The 18,015-nt window shown below is 35.2% G+C and overlaps 3 protein-coding genes across 7 annotated transcripts; 2 read left to right on the forward strand and 1 right to left on the reverse strand.

Moving 5' to 3' along the window:
• The first annotated feature begins 6,593 nt into the window (after positions 1-6,593).
• On the forward strand, positions 6,594-10,744 carry Traf6 (TNF-receptor-associated factor 6). Of its 4 annotated transcripts, none has more exons than XM_043410968.1 (6): positions 6,594-7,002; positions 7,662-7,723; positions 7,795-7,925; positions 8,735-9,017; positions 9,107-9,258; positions 9,428-10,744. In XM_043410968.1, the coding sequence occupies exons 1-6, from the start codon at positions 6,987-6,989 to the stop codon at positions 10,026-10,028; spliced, it is 1,245 nt and encodes a 414-aa protein (XP_043266903.1). In that variant the 5' UTR covers positions 6,594-6,986; the 3' UTR covers positions 10,029-10,744. The 4 variants fall into 4 exon arrangements, with proteins under 4 accessions (XP_043266903.1, XP_043266904.1, XP_043266905.1 ...); XM_043410969.1 differs by having other exon boundaries at positions 6,908-7,353; XM_043410970.1 differs by having other exon boundaries at positions 6,908-7,349.
• A 142-nt stretch (positions 10,745-10,886) lies between these two features.
• On the forward strand, positions 10,887-14,289 carry LOC122405902 (polyprenol reductase). 2 transcript variants are annotated; one of them, XM_043410972.1, is made up of 5 exons: positions 10,887-11,024; positions 12,482-12,835; positions 13,077-13,414; positions 13,797-14,092; positions 14,175-14,289. In XM_043410972.1, exons 2-5 carry the CDS (start codon positions 12,627-12,629, stop codon positions 14,265-14,267), a joined length of 936 nt encoding a protein of 311 aa, XP_043266907.1. In that variant the 5' UTR covers positions 10,887-11,024; positions 12,482-12,626; the 3' UTR covers positions 14,268-14,289. The 2 variants fall into 2 exon arrangements, with proteins under 2 accessions (XP_043266907.1, XP_043266908.1); XM_043410973.1 differs by lacking the exon at positions 10,887-11,024 and adding an exon at positions 11,630-12,200.
• A 307-nt stretch (positions 14,290-14,596) lies between these two features.
• Ostgamma (oligosaccharide transferase gamma subunit) lies at positions 14,597-17,412 on the reverse strand. The gene is made up of 6 exons (XM_043410971.1): positions 17,236-17,412; positions 16,398-16,694; positions 16,001-16,282; positions 15,704-15,854; positions 15,294-15,459; positions 14,597-15,019 (listed from the first exon to the last, which is right to left on the reverse strand). The coding sequence occupies exons 1-6, from the start codon at positions 17,317-17,319 to the stop codon at positions 15,004-15,006; spliced, it is 996 nt and encodes a 331-aa protein (XP_043266906.1). The 5' UTR covers positions 17,320-17,412; the 3' UTR covers positions 14,597-15,003.
• Positions 17,413-18,015: the final 603 nt, after the last annotated feature.

Raw genomic sequence — 18,015 nt, forward strand, 5'->3', positions numbered from 1 at the left:
GGGGCTCGATAGCATGTTTGAAATTTTTATTGTCTGCCTCTCAAGCAGAAGCCCAATCGCTTTTCTCCTCCCCCTTGTCTTTCTGTACAACTTTCATTTCAATGATTTTTATCTGACTTTTCGATCGTCGATTTATTAATATTTTGCCAAACGAAATATTTTCCGACGAATTATGAACTTCGTTTCGTCACTTGAAATGAGTTTTGTAATATGCTCCTTGAAGCATTGAAATCCTCTTTAAAATACTCCTTTTTCCGGAGTTCCATCTTTGATCTTGTGCACGAAAACAAATTTAAGAATCTCAAATTCGAGAAAACATTTTTTACCGAAAGGATGAAATTCATGTTTACGAAAATACCGGAGCAGCAATAATAATGTTTGTTCATATTCAATACGCTTAATAATTCCCATAATGTTTCAGGAGGAAGTCAATCGGTGGCGAGTTACGAGGACCTGAGTTCGAGCAGTTTCAGTTCAGCAAGCAGAGCATCGTTGGACGCGCGGAGTTCTCCGACACCGTCATACGGGGCCGAAAATATGATGGTTTTTCCGGGTGACAGCAGCGGTTCCATCTGAGATTATCTGAGGTGCGCCACCGCTTTACCCAATTGGTTGCGCTGCCTCAGATAAATGGAGTTCCACAGAAAACAAGAATCCAAAACAATTGAGAAATGTTTATTCTGAAGCCGATAGTGTAAAGAAAAAAAAACAAACAAACTCTCTTTTCATTAACAATTCGCGATTTCATTGATACGACGATCGTTTCTAATTCTGATCTTCAGCCAATTTGATCCATTTGAATCTCGTGATTGATTTAATATTTTTACATTATTTCTCGATCGTTCGAGTGGAAATGACTAAAAATTCAGCCAAATAAGCCACTTTGTTTTTGAAAATGCATAATAGTTAGGAATATCGTCGTAATAATGGACCTCGCGGCTGCAATCGATGAAGAAAAACACGATAAACCACGTGGCCATATTCGAGGATAATTTATGAAAAGTTGACGAAGGCCGGGAGACGAAAAACTCGATGTTATAAAGCGCTCAGGTCGATGTTGGCACGTACGCAAATTTTTCTAAGACTTTTCCATTTTGGCGTAGATTATGTCCGGGATTTTATATGAAAAAAAAAAATAAGTAAATCGATCAAAATATTCGCCCGGATAGCTTGAGTTTTTGCACCGTTTGTGACCTCGTTTTCTCTCCGAAGGTGGCACGTGTCGAAAAATTACAATAAAGATGTGCGACAAACTGTGCTTGAGTAAAAGGAAAAAAGTCGGGGATCGAAAAAAAAAATGTAATCGTTCCGCCTTTGTCAAATTTGGATAGTATTGGAGTTTGCAGCGTTAAAATGAAACGCTCGTTTCATCCTTTCATTCAAATTTCTGTTCCAGTGCTCCAAATTTATTTTCAATGTTACAACAATAGCAGAAAAAGTGGAGCACTCAAATTGAAAAATGAATTTTTGTTTAAAATTTTTCTATATTTTTTAATGATGCATTCACCGACAGAAAATCCCTGACCGAGAAGAAAAATGTCGTAAAAAAGCACAATCGAAAAGTTCCGTCTCGTAACTACGAGTTGAATTTATATCCAATGTAGTGCGCGTTGGCATCCTTTAAATGGCCCTTAATTCACATGTCACACGAAAATCTGGTACAATCCGCTACAAAACTCATTTGGAAGGATGTGAAAAGAAAAATTTATTCATATTCACATGCGAAATTTAAGGCGACAAATCCAATTGACCGAGAACGAGTGACGAGGACGAGAAATTCGTTTGATTATCATTTCAAAATATTTCGACACGAGAAAGAATAATTTTTATCTTCAAACTTACGTGTAAATGTTTTTTTTTTCTTGTTTATTCAGTTTTAAAAAAGAATATCAATTATTTTTATAGTCCGTTACTTTTATACCTAAGAAATATATTTTTTGAAAATTCAAGTTTGAATTCACAGCTTAAAAAGCAAAAATAAATTCTTTAAAAAAAATTCAGTTTGTTCTCTATCAGCTGGATAGTTTCAGGGGATAGAAAATCATGTTATATCATTTTTCAATGAAAAAAAAGAAGAAAAAAAAACAATGAAGGTTCGCAAAGAATATATGATTGGTAACGAAGTTTCTACGTTGCAGTGATATTCCATTGGTTTCAGATATAGCGTTATATTTTTCTGATAATTTATATTTCATTTTCCCTCAAAAATCTTTTTGTATCGTAAAATTATGAAATTGAGACGAGGGGAATGAATTGATGGAATTCTCGTGAATACCAAATGGGCCAAAGTAGAAAAAAAAAAGAAGAAAATACAATGCAGTTACACAGAAAAATTAACAGGGTAGAAAATAATCGTAGAAATTTTGACAATTTTATGTAATTGACGCGTTCTAAAGAGGATTTGCTCGATTTTCGTGATAATTGCGCGCATTTAGAAATACTTCTTCGTTGTATTGTATAAACGGTAGTTGTCAGCACGGACGGATCGTACCAGGTGGAAATAAAAGAGTTCAACAAAGAAAAAGAAGGACAAGGACACACACACAAGAAAAGATAAAAAGAACGAAAACCAAAAAAAACACAATAAAAAATCGAGAATTCGCAAAAGCCTTAGTAATTTAGCTTTATAGATCTCCTGTGCAGATTCAGAGATTCAAAAAAACATCTAGTTGTACGGAAAATGATCGTAGTGTTGTAGAAAAATGAAAAATCGTGTCGATCGAGTGATAATGCAGTGATGATGAAGGAAAATATCGTGGAAAATGGTACTTTCGTAAAAAAAAAAAAAAAAAAAAAAAACAACAAAAAACAACAAAAAAGGAGTGCGAGCTCAAAAATGAACAGAGGGACAGAGATGGTGGGGCGCGGGAAGAAAGAGGAAGGTATTCAACGTGATATCGATCTCAATGGCCCAGATATATGCATACACATGTATCTATACATGAAGTACGTCGGTGTGAAGTTTTGCTTCGTTGAAACGACAGAATTTGTCAAAAAACATCAGGAACACATCTGAAGATTGAGAAAACTGAGAAAAGCTCTTTTTGGAATGTAAACGTGAGGAAAAATGTGAAGAATTCGAAAAAAGGAAGAAACAGACAAAAAATTAATTTCTCATTCCAGTTCAAGGAAGCATACGCCGTTGATGTTGTAAAAATATTTATATGTGTATGTACGTATAGCCCATCGGTTGCTCACACGTATATTTTTCTACCTCTTATTTTGTATCGGCCCCGCGATCAGTGAATCGTGGGAGCGTAGAAATAGAAAGAATGATAAAAATCGACCGGTGCGATCCGCGGTGCTTATCTAGTGAATCATATAACCGAAAAAGAAAAAAAATAACAACAAGAAAAGCTATGTATAGATAATAAGGTAGTCGTTAAGGTGTACCATCGATGTAAACGCTTTACAAATCGTGTGTTGTACCAGCAATGAGGAGAGAGAGAGAGAGAGGGCGAAGGAGACCGAAGAAAATGGTGACTTCTCGATCGAGTCTAATTGCTCGCGTTTTATTATTTGGAAGGAAAAGAGAGTGGACGCGGTCCGATGAAAGTTTTAGAGCTTCTCACGCTCGTCCAATACGGCTTAAACAATATTAAAGAGGACGAAAAATCAACAAAATCAGACGTCCGGTTTTTTTATAATGATTTTATCCATTTATTATATAAATATACACATATATTCTCTTGTAAGGTTACGAATATCGAGGGACCGGCTCGGTTTTGGCTGCGATTACTTAAAAAGTACCTTTTTCTAAACTACATAGAGGTCGTTTATTTTGACAATTGAGAGACGTAAAAACGATAGAATGCGAGGAGACACAGACCGAGGGAAGGAAATTATTGTTGAAACGCCATTTCGTCATTTCTTACGAACTTTATTAAATTTTCTGCACTTTCCAGAGTTAATGAATGAATGAGCAGCGACACTTATTTACACAAACTCGAATTCGTCTCCAGATGTGAAAACGCGGTACTGAAGCCGGCATCAGTGAAATTCGTCGAGTATCACCTTTTTACGAAGCCCACAATCTTTGCGATCTCGGGCTTCACAAGAATATTGTTTCTCGCTAACTCAATGCAATCTCAAATATATGATAGTCATTAAAAATTTCAATTTTTATGAATTAATCGACGATTTCGCTGCGTTTCAATGATGCACACTTCAGTATTATGGACAAAATTATTTAGATGAAGAACTTGCGTACGTTTGCAAGCTTTTCTTGCATCACGCCTCGTTTTCATGAATTTTATTGCAACTATTAAATGGATATGTCCTCGTCGAAACCAAGCGACGTTGAAGCTTGCATTGTTGGTGAAGAAAACGTTGATTAACGAAAAATCATGAAGATTTATCGGTAGATTGTCAATGACAAGTTTTTTCCTGCAACAATGGGACCTTCATCCATAGAACCGAGAAATTCGCACTGAGAAAGAGCGACTGAAGGATATTTTAAATGACATTAAACTAATTAATTTCCATCGATTGTACTACAATTTAATGACTCCACACGGTTATTCAACACAAATTGTCTATATACATTCCAAGAAAAAAAAAAAAGGAAAAAAAAAACAAAAGTAACTTTCTACAATTCGTTCTAATGAAAATACTATAGTGACGTTTTTTATAAATAATTATCGAGCAATCGCGATAATTCGATTGATGTAAAAAAAATAGTAATAATAATTCATATTCCTGCTTCGATACGCAAACGTTTGATATCCTCTTCGTTCGCCGTCAAACAACAACAATTCGAAACCCAAACGAAACATTTCCACTTAAAATAAACCATTTTTAAACTCGATGATTTATGATAATAAGCTACGATTGCGAGACGCTGCCGATTTGAAACGGTGGTCATTGCGGTGACGAAGGAAAGTGAGGAAAGTGAGAGTGAGAGAGAGAGAGAGAGAGAGTAGAAGCGAAAGGAGATTTTATTGTAACCAATAAAATGCATTGTTCTAATGATCGATTGACACGTCAACGATTTTTAATCGCTGCGAATATTTCCATACTGCGAAAAGGACAAATATTGATATTCTGTAAACGTTTTTAAGGTATATGCGTGCGAGTAGAGCGTGAAGGGATTGTGATTAGAGTTTAAGAAGGTCGTTTAGAAAATCACGCAGTTTTTTTCGACCGTCGCTTGTGTGATATTGATTTTTTTACCAACATTTTTCTTCAATATCTGGATTTTTATCTAGAATATGCATTTTTCAATTTTCATTGTTATTTTTTCCATAATTTCAAAACTATTTTATCATAATTGTGCATTTCTTTGAATATTTTTCTACCCGAAATTAATTTATTTTCTTGATAATACGAAACTTCCTCTGCGCCTTGAAACATCGATCATTTCATAAGTTTTTTGAGAATGATCAAAATCATTGTCAAAAAGGCCCGAAACATTTACATTTTAGTTTTTCAAATAATTCAAGCTTTGTATCTTTGACAACAAAAAATGTTACTCCCGCATTCTTTGTTATATTTCATATTCAATATTTTTCCTAATCACTTTTCACACCAAGTTTCAACAAATGTCAAAACATAAGTGATACTGCGTCATTGCCTCTGACGCAACATATATAATCATTTTTCATATATTTTATTACATAATGTCATCGGATGACGTGGCTACCAGAGATAGAACAAAAATTGAACGAAAAACCGTTACACGAAATTAAACTTGTTGTGTCACAAAAAAAAATTAAATGCGAAAGAATCTAATGAAAAAATGGAATGGGAAAAACTTCCGTGGAAATATTGTGTATGGTTTTACTATTATTGTTATTATTATTATTATTATTATTATTATTATTATTATTATTATTATTATTGTAATTATTTAACTGTCAATGACACGTGTCCATTTGCTGAGCTAAAGTCCCTGCGGATCCAACACTCGAGGGTGATAACTCATGTCAGCGATCCGAATCCATCTCCGGTTCCACTCCTCTCAGCAAGAGGGTTAGTCAGATTATTATGATTATGGTTATTATTATTATTACTGAATCAAAAAAACTGTAGAATTCATAATAGCGGAAGACCAGCGGATGCCGATTCAAAATAAATGATTTTCAAGCATTATGTAGAAAAATAATATCGTGTGTTTTCAGTTACGTATATAGATATTAAAGGTGTTTCGAGATAACTTTATATTTATTGCTCACTTTGGTGTGAGAAACCGTTCTTGGTAAAGTATGTTGTTCACAACAAATGAACTCTTAAGGAGAAATAATTTTCTACGTGAAAATCTTTTCCGATGACTTTCATTGGGTCTATTTGGTAAGGATATTCGTTATTATTCTTCTTAGACAGCATTCTGCTGCACCATTCGTCACTTACGACCAACCTAAAAAACGCTGAACATTACTGAAGTTTTCGTTGTCACTTTATTATTATTGTTCGATCTCAGCGTGATGAAAATTCAACCGCAATAAGGATCAAATTTATTGAACACTTTGTTTGATGTGCCGTTCAAACTTGAAACGCCACTATCAAACTTTCATCGTGTGCACTTAAGTACTGATATCGATCGCCTGAGCAGACAGATGACAGATTACGATCACAGTGGTCTTTGTTTTGTCATCTTACTTTTGGTATATTACTGTCGCAAAAGTCGTTTCGTTGCTGATACCATGACTCCGCGAATGCTTCGTTGAATGCTTAAAAAAGAAAAAAATCATGCATCTTTTTTTCAAGACTGAATCCTTCGTATAAAAGTAAGGTAAATAAGTAAGAAGTCAATTTAACACACAACAATGTGTCAAGACACTCGAGCAAAATGACGTCGGGTGTCAAAAAATTATCTTGGCAGGTATGGGCCTTACGTGTGCGCCTGCGCCGTGGCGTCAACAATTGTGAAAGTAAAAATGGAGAGGAGAACTGGGACATTGACACGATTGACACACTAAGAAATTTAGTTGTTGGTCCCCTTGGTCCCAAAAGGTTCAAGGGGTTCAAAGTTTTAACTGATGTAGAACATGTACGCAAGATATGGTACGAATTGGAGAACCGACATATGAATATATATGAAAAACATTTACCGATTTTTTTTCTATTGATTTTTCTAAATCGCAACAGAAAAAAATTCATGTGACATCCTGTTCACTGCAATAAGTTACTGGAATTCCTACGTATAGCTGTAATTGTTAACCGTGCAATTACTCCCAGTATCTGGGAGAGAATATCAGAGTACTCTTAACCTCAAATGCATGCCAGCTTGGTGATCTGACAAGTTTTGGATAACCAACGGTGTTCATAAGCGTTACTTCAGTATTATTTTTTTTTATAATGGGAATTTTCCGTATGATACTAGTGTACGATTCATATTGAAACTACAAAAGGTTGGTAAGTAAAGGAAAAGATAGTTAAAAATATTAGAACTAGCGGAAGAAGCGTCGTATATTAGACGCCACATCACTTCATAATATACACAGACGACACGTGACTCGATGACAAAAATGATAAATGATTCATGGACGTATGGTTTAGACTGTCATCTGTCATTCATTGCACCCCAATTTTCATAGTTTTGTTTTATTGTACAAAACAAAAATATTTACTGAAGTTCGCGAGTGCAATTGACGAATATTTGTTTGCTCTAGTTGAGTGTGATTTTCCAAAATCATGTATTTTACGTGGATTTTTGTGTGTAGCGACAATGGCGATGAACGATCGTAACAACGTTGTCCAGAAATTGGCCGACAAGAACGATATTGTATGTACTGAGCAACATTTTTGAACATTTTTTTTGCCCTGAAGTTTTTTCAATGAGTTTTTTTTGCTTAGTGTGATGATCCCCAGGATAAACATATCGAATCCCGCTTCGAATGTCCCATTTGTCTTACCTGGTTGAAAGATCCCATGCTGACTTCTTGCGGCCATAAATTTTGTTTCTCGTGCATAACGGCTTGGCTTAAGTGAGTTTATTATAAAAAAGTTGAATCTTGCGCAGTATCGAATCACTTTTTTTTTCACAATTTACAATTGCTAGTAGAAGAATTATGTATCGACATTTTTTCATACAACATATTGAATCGACTTACCACTGTAGGAGCACATTTGTGAAGCCTTGAGAGATATGATGATCAGCTGACGAATAGCCTTAGTCAGAATCATTCTACACCGTTGATATTCTTTATTTGTAAAAGCATGGAAAAAAAATTGCTACGTTATCAAAATAAAAAAAGCTTTGAAACTAGACACGATTTTGTCAGTATTAATTTGAATTTGCTTCGATGACGTTGACATCTCATTGATTGCAAAGAATTAATTCATAGCTGTTAAATAACTATAGGCAATGTCAGTGTGTCGATTATCAGTAAACCTCGCACATACTCAGCGGCAGTAGCAGAGCAAAGTATAACATTTTCTTCTTCAGTTCAAATAATTCTTTTATTGGAATGCGAATACAGATTTTTAAAAATAATTTTGAATCTGTTCAATGAAACCAGCAATCGTTATACACTGATCTTTCTTCACTTAGCCCCATGTGTCTGTAACTCCTTGGAGAAATTCACACATATCATTCAAATTGCCTCAATAAATTTCGAGAACTTTATAAAAATTCTTTACTGAAAATAGTATAGGAAATTGAAAAATTCTATAACCATTTTTAGTGAGTCCAAAGAATTTAATATTTGTGGAAACTTATTTTTAGTAGCCTTCAAATTATTGCAAACTTGTCAGCATCATTGATTATTTATTGATTGTTGGTCGAAATGCTCAGGAGAGAAAGTGCTTGTTGTCCGGTCGATGGCAAACCTTTAGATCCTGTGAAAGATCTTTTCGAAGATCGGTATACAAGCAGAGAGATATCACAGCAGAGAACACATTGCCCGTATCAACAACTCGGTTGTGAAGCACAGATGTCTCCTGTGGAAATGGAAAAACATCTTGCAGAATCGCACGCCTTTATGTGTCCTTTCAAAGATTTTGGATGCAGCAGGAACTTTCAGAATAATGATGCCCTTCAGGAGCACATTAATAGCAATGTTAATGGTCATTTGACGGTATATTATTTCATGTTCATTACTTATTTGCATTTTTCATCAGCAATGCGATACATTATTTTTTAATTTGTTCATTCTGACTCCCTTAGATAGCAGGAAAAGCCCTTACAAAACTGATGATTGCTCAATCTGAAATGAACTCAAGAGTATTAGAAACAAAACCATGGGATCCCCCGCCAAAAAATTCAGCTGAAACAACCGTTGTGAATTCACCATCCCTCGATTGGCAAAGACTTTTGGAGTAGGTAGAAATTTCTTGGAAGGTTTTTCAAGTTTACACATAAGAATCATACTTGAAAACTCACCAAGAAAATCACGAGGGTTCTAGGGACATTATCAAATTTATGAAATTTTCGTTAAAATGTCCATGCAAAATTTTTCATGAAATTCTCATTTTTTTGTTTTTTAAGTAAAATGTACGAGAGGATAGTGGTTCTCGAACAACAGAATCGTGAATTGGCAAGCACCTTGGCAAATCAACAAACGAAATATGACGCTCTACAGACGACTCTACGTTTCCTTCAGGAAGAAACGATATTGCGGAATTGTAACGGGGTTTACATTTGGAGATTGGATTGTTTTTCTCAAAAACTTGAAGAGATGACTAGCGACCCACTGAGGATGTTTTACAGTCCCGGTTTTTACACGAGTTCAATGGGTTACAAAATCTGTGCTCGTATAAATATTTCTTCAAAGGATTCTGATTTTTTGTCGTTACTCTTACACATTATGAAATCCGAAAACGACGACGTTCTCGACTGGCCTTTCGATGGAACGATTTCCTTCGAGTTGATTCATCCTCATTGCCCAGAAAAATCAATACGTGAAAAAACATCTTCCAGACCTGATCTAGAAGCTTTCAAAAAACCTGTTTGTGATTTGAACAAACGAAGCTTCGGTTATACCGAATTCGCTCGAATTCATGAATTGAAAGATTTTTTGCAAGATAACTGTCTCCTTTTCCGTATTGAAGTTAAATCGTTCGAACGACCCCGAGATTCAGAGGTTTAAAATGATTTAACGTTAAAAAACTGCCGTGTTTTATCAGTGATTCAAATACCGTCCGTACTTTAACACAAGATGTGTACTTAAGACTTAGGCAAGTGAGTAATGCAAAAAAGTGATCGAAACTCTGTTGACTGACGTTTTTTGAGCGGTTTTTATATTCAAGAGAATATTTATATCTGAAGCAAAAGCAATAAAGTTTATGAGTAAGTTAAGCAATACCGTTGTTAAAATGCACAAACAATTTTATTTGAAAATCAAAACTGCAAAGACGCAAGGTATTTTCAAGTGATATTATATCTCTGGATCGTTAATGAATTTTCAACAGTTATCGCAAAAATGTTGATATTTGTGTCTCAGCAGTAATTTAAAAAAACAAATACTCATCTATTTTTGGTGATGTATCGTTGAATAAAATGTGCAATTTTTCTAAAACTGTAAACTAAATTGGAGGACTAAATTTTTTAGTCATTGTTTTGTAATATGGTTCATTCGCTAAGTCAATCTGTTCATGTACCTGAATCGACACACAATTTGAAAAAAAATAATTTTTTTCAATGGATAATTACACTTTTATAAGAAGTACATCAGTCCAGAGATTTTTTTGTCATAAAATATTCCGTCCAAGAAATTTACGTAGCATAAAATGAAATTGTAATTAGTGAAGAATAAAATTTATGATATGATATGATATGATATGATATGATATGAGAAAAAAAATACTCACTTGAATATTCATTTTAAATATAGATATATAAATATAGATATAAATGTAAATGTCTCCTCGTGATTGACATCACCGTGCAATTTTATGAGCTCTGAAGAGTGCTTATCTCCGTTGCTGTCAATATACATGGGATGATAGCAAGCGCCGAAAATGTGTGGGAGGGCATCAAAATCGCATATTTGGAGCATTTTTTCCCGTGTACGAATCGTAAAGCATTGTGCCGTTGGCGCTCATATCCCAGTCGTACATAACCTATAGTTTGACTCGCGATTCATGTGAGGACTCGCTATTATACCAGTATTTTTAATAAATTTTTGTTGTATGTTTTTTTATTAAGTCATCGATTCATTGTCTTTAATTTTTTAAACGAAAACAGGCTCGATCATTTCAACGATTATGGATTCCTTGTTGATTTTTGAATCGGAAATTTTGATAATTTATGTTTTTATGTTCTTAATTTTATTATTTTTTGCTAATGCTCAACAACGAAATGTGAGGTGTTTGACTTCGGTGCTTCTAACAAATAGTGGTTAAACTAAACTTGGACAGTTTCTTGCACTCAAACGCGGCTCTTCACCCTCTTCACTCACTGAACTTCAGTACTCGCACCTGTTGACAATGTTGGCAGCAGAACAAAAAAACTTGCCCGTAAAATCTTTTTCAAACACGTGACCATCGATAAAAAAGCACGGTCAAGCTTGAAACTACCACAATTAAGTTCACTCCAGTCATACTCTTCCAACAATAGTATATTTACACACCTAGGGAGGGAAAGTAGACTATACTTCCTCGCCTTCGGCTCGGGTGACAATTCTACCCGCGGTTTGAGGTGGTCTAATTTCACTCCCGTGGAGTGTATACTATTTTTCACTACACATGCACCGAAAATTCATCCTTCCGATTTCGGAAAGTTGAACTCTCGGCGCATGTGTGGTGAAAAGAATTGTAATTTTGGAGAAGTTGACGCGAATCTCATGAAAAATCGAAAATGGCAACTTTTGAGGGTTGAAATTCAGAAATAGTATGGAAAAAATATAGCGTGCATCCATCACCGTGACCATTTATAAATCTCCATCGTCTTGTTACAAAGCAAACGATTTATGAAAAATCACATTCTTCGAATCTTTATGCTACGATGATTTTTCACAATTTTATTCCTCGAAAGCTAGTTATTTTGTACATAATATTTCCAAATTTCGACCCTCAAAATTGAATTACGCAATTTTCCATCGAACATGCATAAATTATCTTTTTTCGTAGTATCATTTGTATTAATTTACACATATTTGGTAGAGATTGATTAGGTACAGATTGTATGGACAGGTTCGAGAGGTATACCGTTCAATGAGCAACTAAGCCATATGCACTTATCGCACTTCATGACGTGATACACGCCACCTATCGCCACTCTTCAAGGAATAGTCGCGATCGCGATTCGAGAGTTTCGAAAAGTAACGTTCGGGATTGACCAATTCCTTTTATTCGTGATAATTTATTTCTTATAAAAAATTGTGATTGATTTTGAATTTTTATCGAGACGAGCCTGTGATTCACGCTCACCAATTGTTCTTTTTATTTCATGCTGCTTAATATATTTCATTATTCTATTAAAATAAAAAGTAGGTTCGTTGTGTCTTGATCATTTTTCGTGACGTACAAAAAAATTAGGCAAAATGATGCAGTGATGGATTTCGTCACTCGAAAACGTTTGATGAAAACTTGACTGTTTCAGACGCTCCGAATCGTCGAGGGGATCACGAGCGAGCGCATCGGTGCTAGAAACTCCCGACTTTCTACACTCGAAAAGCGATTGGACTCTTTTTCAGTTAGACCCAGTGTTGCTGAGTCGTTGAAGTTTCGCTGCACGTTTCTTTACAATGAACATCAATTACATTTTTTACACAATGAACATTAACTTCACGCGAATAACATTCTTATTGATGGCCGTCGTAACTGGTGGAATTGGAATACTGATTAATTTTATAGAAAAATATCTCCCTGTATTTCTCACGCGAACTTACCGTTATGGTAAATTCCCTGTTGCCACGGAACACCCGTTAGTCTCAAAGCTCGAGGTACCCAAGAGGTGAGTCGTATGAAGGTCAAAATTCATTCTTTCGTTTGTTGATGATACCCATACAACAAACTACGTTCGGTTTCGAAGAAAAAAATTGCATCATCATTTCCGGTGAATTTGGAACATTACCGAACCGTTATTCAGTGAAAATTTAGGAAAATTTGTTTTGTTATTTTTTTTCGTAAGTATATAAAAATCCTGAAGTAAAAATTAGTCGTGATAAATAAAAAGTTATTCCTCGCACGAATAGATGGTTCAAACATTATTACGAGTTCGCCGCTCCAACTGCGACTTTCGTACTCGTCATGACGATTTATCGGTACATTTTGGAATACCCATCGCCAGGATTTTTGAACGCAATCCTCGATTTACAACTGGGTAGTGGAAGAAAAGCTCTCGTTAGTCCTGAGAGCACACTATTAGCGGTTATTCTGATAAACGTACAGTGTTGGAAACGGCTGTACGAATCACATTATATCAGCATATTCAGCGAAGCGAAAATGAATATCGTGCATTACTTCGCTGGATTTATTCATTACTTGGGACTGATGACATGTGCCATTGGAGAGTCTCAGGGATTCGCTCCTGGTGAGTTTTTTTCGATTTTTTAAGTTTAATGTTAAAGAAAATAACATTTCACTATTCCGGTCTTCGATCGATTTGTTTTGTTTACTGTAACTCACCGTTTTCGTGATTTTTTTTTACTTCTGCGATTCTGTGTCACCTCCCCCGTTCGGTTTCTCCACTCTTTCTAACATTTCCTTCACGCTCCCCTTCACGTTGCCCCCACACGTGCAGTTTTCTACGCGCATGCGGAGGACTCGGGACTGCAGTAAATCTTGTCGAAAAATCGTGAATGAAATACCGTTCATTCAATCAACGATTTGATGAGCCTTCACTTTCCAAGATTCAAAAATCCCAAACTTTCAATCCTGAATACTCAAATTCATTTTCGTATGAATTTTGACAGGTTCGACGAGCGTGCTCCGTTGGGATCGACTCACTAACCTGCAATATGTCTGCGCATTTGTGTTTCTTTTGGCATCCTACGAACAGCTGAAAACGAATCACATCCTCGCGAATTTGCGGAAGGATAAAGCCGGTAACGTCGTCACTAAATCGCACAAAATTCCGAGAGGTCGACTCTTCGAGTTCATCTCAGCTCCCCTGCAGTTTACGGAAATCATTATGTATACGATGCTCGCTATTATTTTGTGGCGAAGCTCCACGTACCACTACGTCTATGCATGGGTACTCGCCAATCAGGTAAAAAAACACCATTTCTCATCATAACTATTCTCCAAAGAAAATACGTTTTTCAACATATTATTCGTTTTCTTTTTTCTAGTTCGAATTCGCATTTTTAACACACCGATGGTACACGGAAAAATTCAAAGACTATCCGAAGCAACGAATGGTTGTAATTCCTCGTGTATTCTGAATAAATAATCGTTTTTACTCAATTATTTTAAACGTTCTTTTAAGTGTTTGAAGAACCTGAACACATTCCAGAGGAGACCGCATTTTGTCAAGTATTTGAAGCGGTGATAAAATGTTTATTTTTTTGAAGCTTTTTCTGCTCGTTTTTGTATGTGATTCGAAGCATCGAAAACATTGGTACTGTTTTTATGCTCAAGTTTCCCGAGGAATACTTTAGAAAAGCGTTTTATCAAAAGGCTACTGAGAAACGATAGTAAAAAGTCTGATACTCGTAGAGCTTCATGACAAAATTGATATCCACTGAAGCGTATGAAAAATGATACAACGAAATACAACTAGAAGATTTATTGTAACAAGAAAAAGTGTACGATAATCGTCGGAATTTAGTTTCCCTTTCGAACGCTTGCTTAATTCTTCAAAATGTTTACATTCGTTCAATGGTCTGTACAAACAAACAGGATCGATTCGTTATTCTATCGATATATTCGTGTTGATTGTTCACCGATGCTGGCATGGAAGTATTTGAACGAGAAATTGGGTCGTCCCTACTGTGGAGCGAGAACTGTGTATAACCTCATGGGATTTGCGAATATGAAATTTATTTACAAACTCGCGCCGGTTCTCGAAATTTTCGAGAAAAAAAATTGACACGGAATGTTCAACGATTATCCCATGTTCTAATTCGTGAATACGAATGTGAAGAAAAGCATCATCGCTCTCGTGAGCTAACTCCTCTTTTATTTGAAGAGCAGACTGAAACAGAAAAATTATTCCTCACTGAATATTGTGATAGCAAACATGTACTTTTTACGACAACGGAGAGATAGGCTCGTATTTGAAAAGAACACACGAGCGTATCTCTCTGTTGTATCAGTTCCGGAAACGATCAATTTCTGAATGAAAAAATGTTTGTAATCGAATTGAAATCTCGATTGTGGACGAATACTAGAGCAATAAACTTGAATCTCGTAGAAGTCATCCAAATCTCGATTGCTTCGATAACATTTGAGAGAGGAAAACGATTTACCTGTACGGATAACCTTGAGCCTTGTTCCTGAAAATCGACAAGAGCAGACTGAAAAATACGGCTACCAAACCGAGGCCTATTATTGCAAAGATTCTCCGCTTTTTAACGTCACCCTTGCGAGTTGCCGCTTCTGTCATCAGGATCATTCCCAAGACCACAGCACCGTCTGACGCAGTGTGATGTAAGGAATAAATAAATTGGCAAACGATAAAAAAATCTGCGATAAGCTAAAAATTAACGCTCACAGGGCAGAATTGAAAAAAAAAAACATCAATTGGGAATCTTTTTCAATCTATCGTGAATTACTTGTATGTTCTCCAGTGCTAGAAATTCAATCGATCATATGATTTTGTAATTTTTAATTAAAATCGTGTGAATTTTGAAAGAAAACTGAAATTTCAAAAGGATACTGAGCACCATGACGATATACGTCTCAAGAACGAATTGACCTTGAGATGAGCCATGTATATACGCAACCATTCCGTTGGGCGATTTGTGAATGAAGGGAGGTCCTCTAATATGATTCCACATTTGACCGGAGACCATAGTGAGCGTGAAAAACTGAAAACAAATTTTTAGAAACATCTTGGCACAGAATATCTTTTTTTAACTGAAAAATTAATTGAGAAAAATTCGTCTGTAAAAGAAAAAGTTTTGTGAAGAAAAAGGAACATTTGGAAAGAAAAAATAATGAGTAAATCAATTACCAAGGCACCAAAACCCCATATCGTCTTATTGTAAATAAAGTCCAAATTATTCCGCTTGAGATAGAGGAATCCTCCAATGAGGATGAGGAGTACAACACCGGCTGCAGTTCCGGTCCAGTTGGGTGGACGTAGAAGTCGGAACTGTATATCAGTGCGTTCTGCAATCCATTTGTTTATTGCATCTGCGGAAAAGCCGACTCGCTGAATGTCCATTGTATCGGCTGCTTTTGGTTTGCCTTTTGGTGGAAAGTGCATGTATACCGGAGCCGTATCCAGTTTCAACTGTAAGCAATTGATCATTCGAGAAATTTTATTTGTTTTATCTCTATAACCTTGAAGTCTGAAAACACGAATTTTTATTTAATTTTAGAGATTGATAAATTCGATTTTTTGTTACCATTTGGAAAACATCTGTAGCTTCGTCAAAATCGACCGTCGCGAAGAACAGTTTATTAGAATAAACATCAGAGTAACGGAACGAATGGGCCACAATTGTAAATCCGTCATTAGCATATGGACAAATTTGACATTTCCTTCTGGGTGCCATTGCGGTAAACATGACAATAACCGAGTAGTTTCTTGGTGTTGCTTTCACAAATTCCTTGAACTTTGGACCATTGAATTTAAGCACTGGATTATTATGTGCCATCTTCATTAGCGCCTGCACACGTTCAGCTAATGGAAAATTTTGGCTCTGCAACATTGATCCAAATAATTATTTTATTCAAATTTCTACTATCACCATGGAATCATCCTTCCTTTCACGTTCCTTTTAAATTTTTCATTTTCAAGCTATTAATTTGAATCTAAACCAGACACTTGGATACTATTTTCGTGGTAAACATCTCATTGGGGGAAAAAACAATATTTTGTGTCAAGAATTTACAATAAATTTTTTAAACGAAGTTGAAAGGATCGTTCAGAAATTTAACAATGGACCATTTGTAATAAGTCGGATTCACCAACAATTCGTTTATTCAAGATTGGTCGTTGTTTTTTATTATCCATGATAAGTGTATTTGAGGTTATGAAAATCGAAGAATCAACAACACGAAATTTCATAATAATCTTTTGATAGCAGAAAAATAAATACAGATTTTGGTGGAAATTATAAAAATATCGTGTTATAAATAATACATTTTTGGCATAATTAGATAGAAAGCAATTGACGTGTCAAATGTGACGACCTATTTGACTTTTTTTCAGGGAAGTTTATCAGATATGAAAATACTCACGTTTTTCGTTCGATATTGACAATCAACATAACAGATAGTTACTAGGAAAAATCCTATTGTTGCTAACGATAATTGAACCTTCATTTTTGTTCAATTTTGACAGTATGTTTGCTAAAGTCACAAAAAAGCCTCCCTTTACGGCCGGGAGAAATACCGCTAGCAGACGAACCACACGGTTGAGCAGCTGATTGGTTCATACTCGTGTTACGTTCAACGTGGCATGAAACGCAATTTCCTTTTTCCAAATATCTCTCAATAAACAAACTTTTCATAATAAAGATATTGTGAGGTTGGGTTTTTCGAAATTAAGCGTTGGAAAAAACTGGTATTTGAATATTTTTTTTTGCGATTGTTCAAGTCCTTTAACGATGTAGTACAAAAGTTTATGAGCGAATGAGATCAGGGGCGTAAGATGTCGCACATCCGATTCGGAAATTTTTTTTGGAAATTTTCATGAATAAAAAGAAATAGAATACTGAAAAAATAGATGATTATAGATAAAATAGTGACTGACAAGAATTGCTGATTGTTATAAAAATGTAGAAAATATTAGTAAATATGTAGGTAATTTATAACTATATTCAAATATATTTCAAACAAATTTGAAATACCATGCATTTATGAACTAAAAATAAAAGTCGGTTTCAATTTTTTGGAGATGGGTTAAATGATTACGAGTCAAAGAGAAAAATTAGATCTTAATAATAAAATAAATAGTAAATTTTGTGAATTATTCTAATAAATTTTGAATTTTCCACAGTACCAAGGGCTATAGATTGG

This window comes from Venturia canescens, chromosome 2 (genome assembly GCF_019457755.1).
Source record: "Venturia canescens isolate UGA chromosome 2, ASM1945775v1, whole genome shotgun sequence".
NCBI lineage: Eukaryota > Metazoa > Arthropoda > Insecta > Hymenoptera > Ichneumonidae > Venturia > Venturia canescens.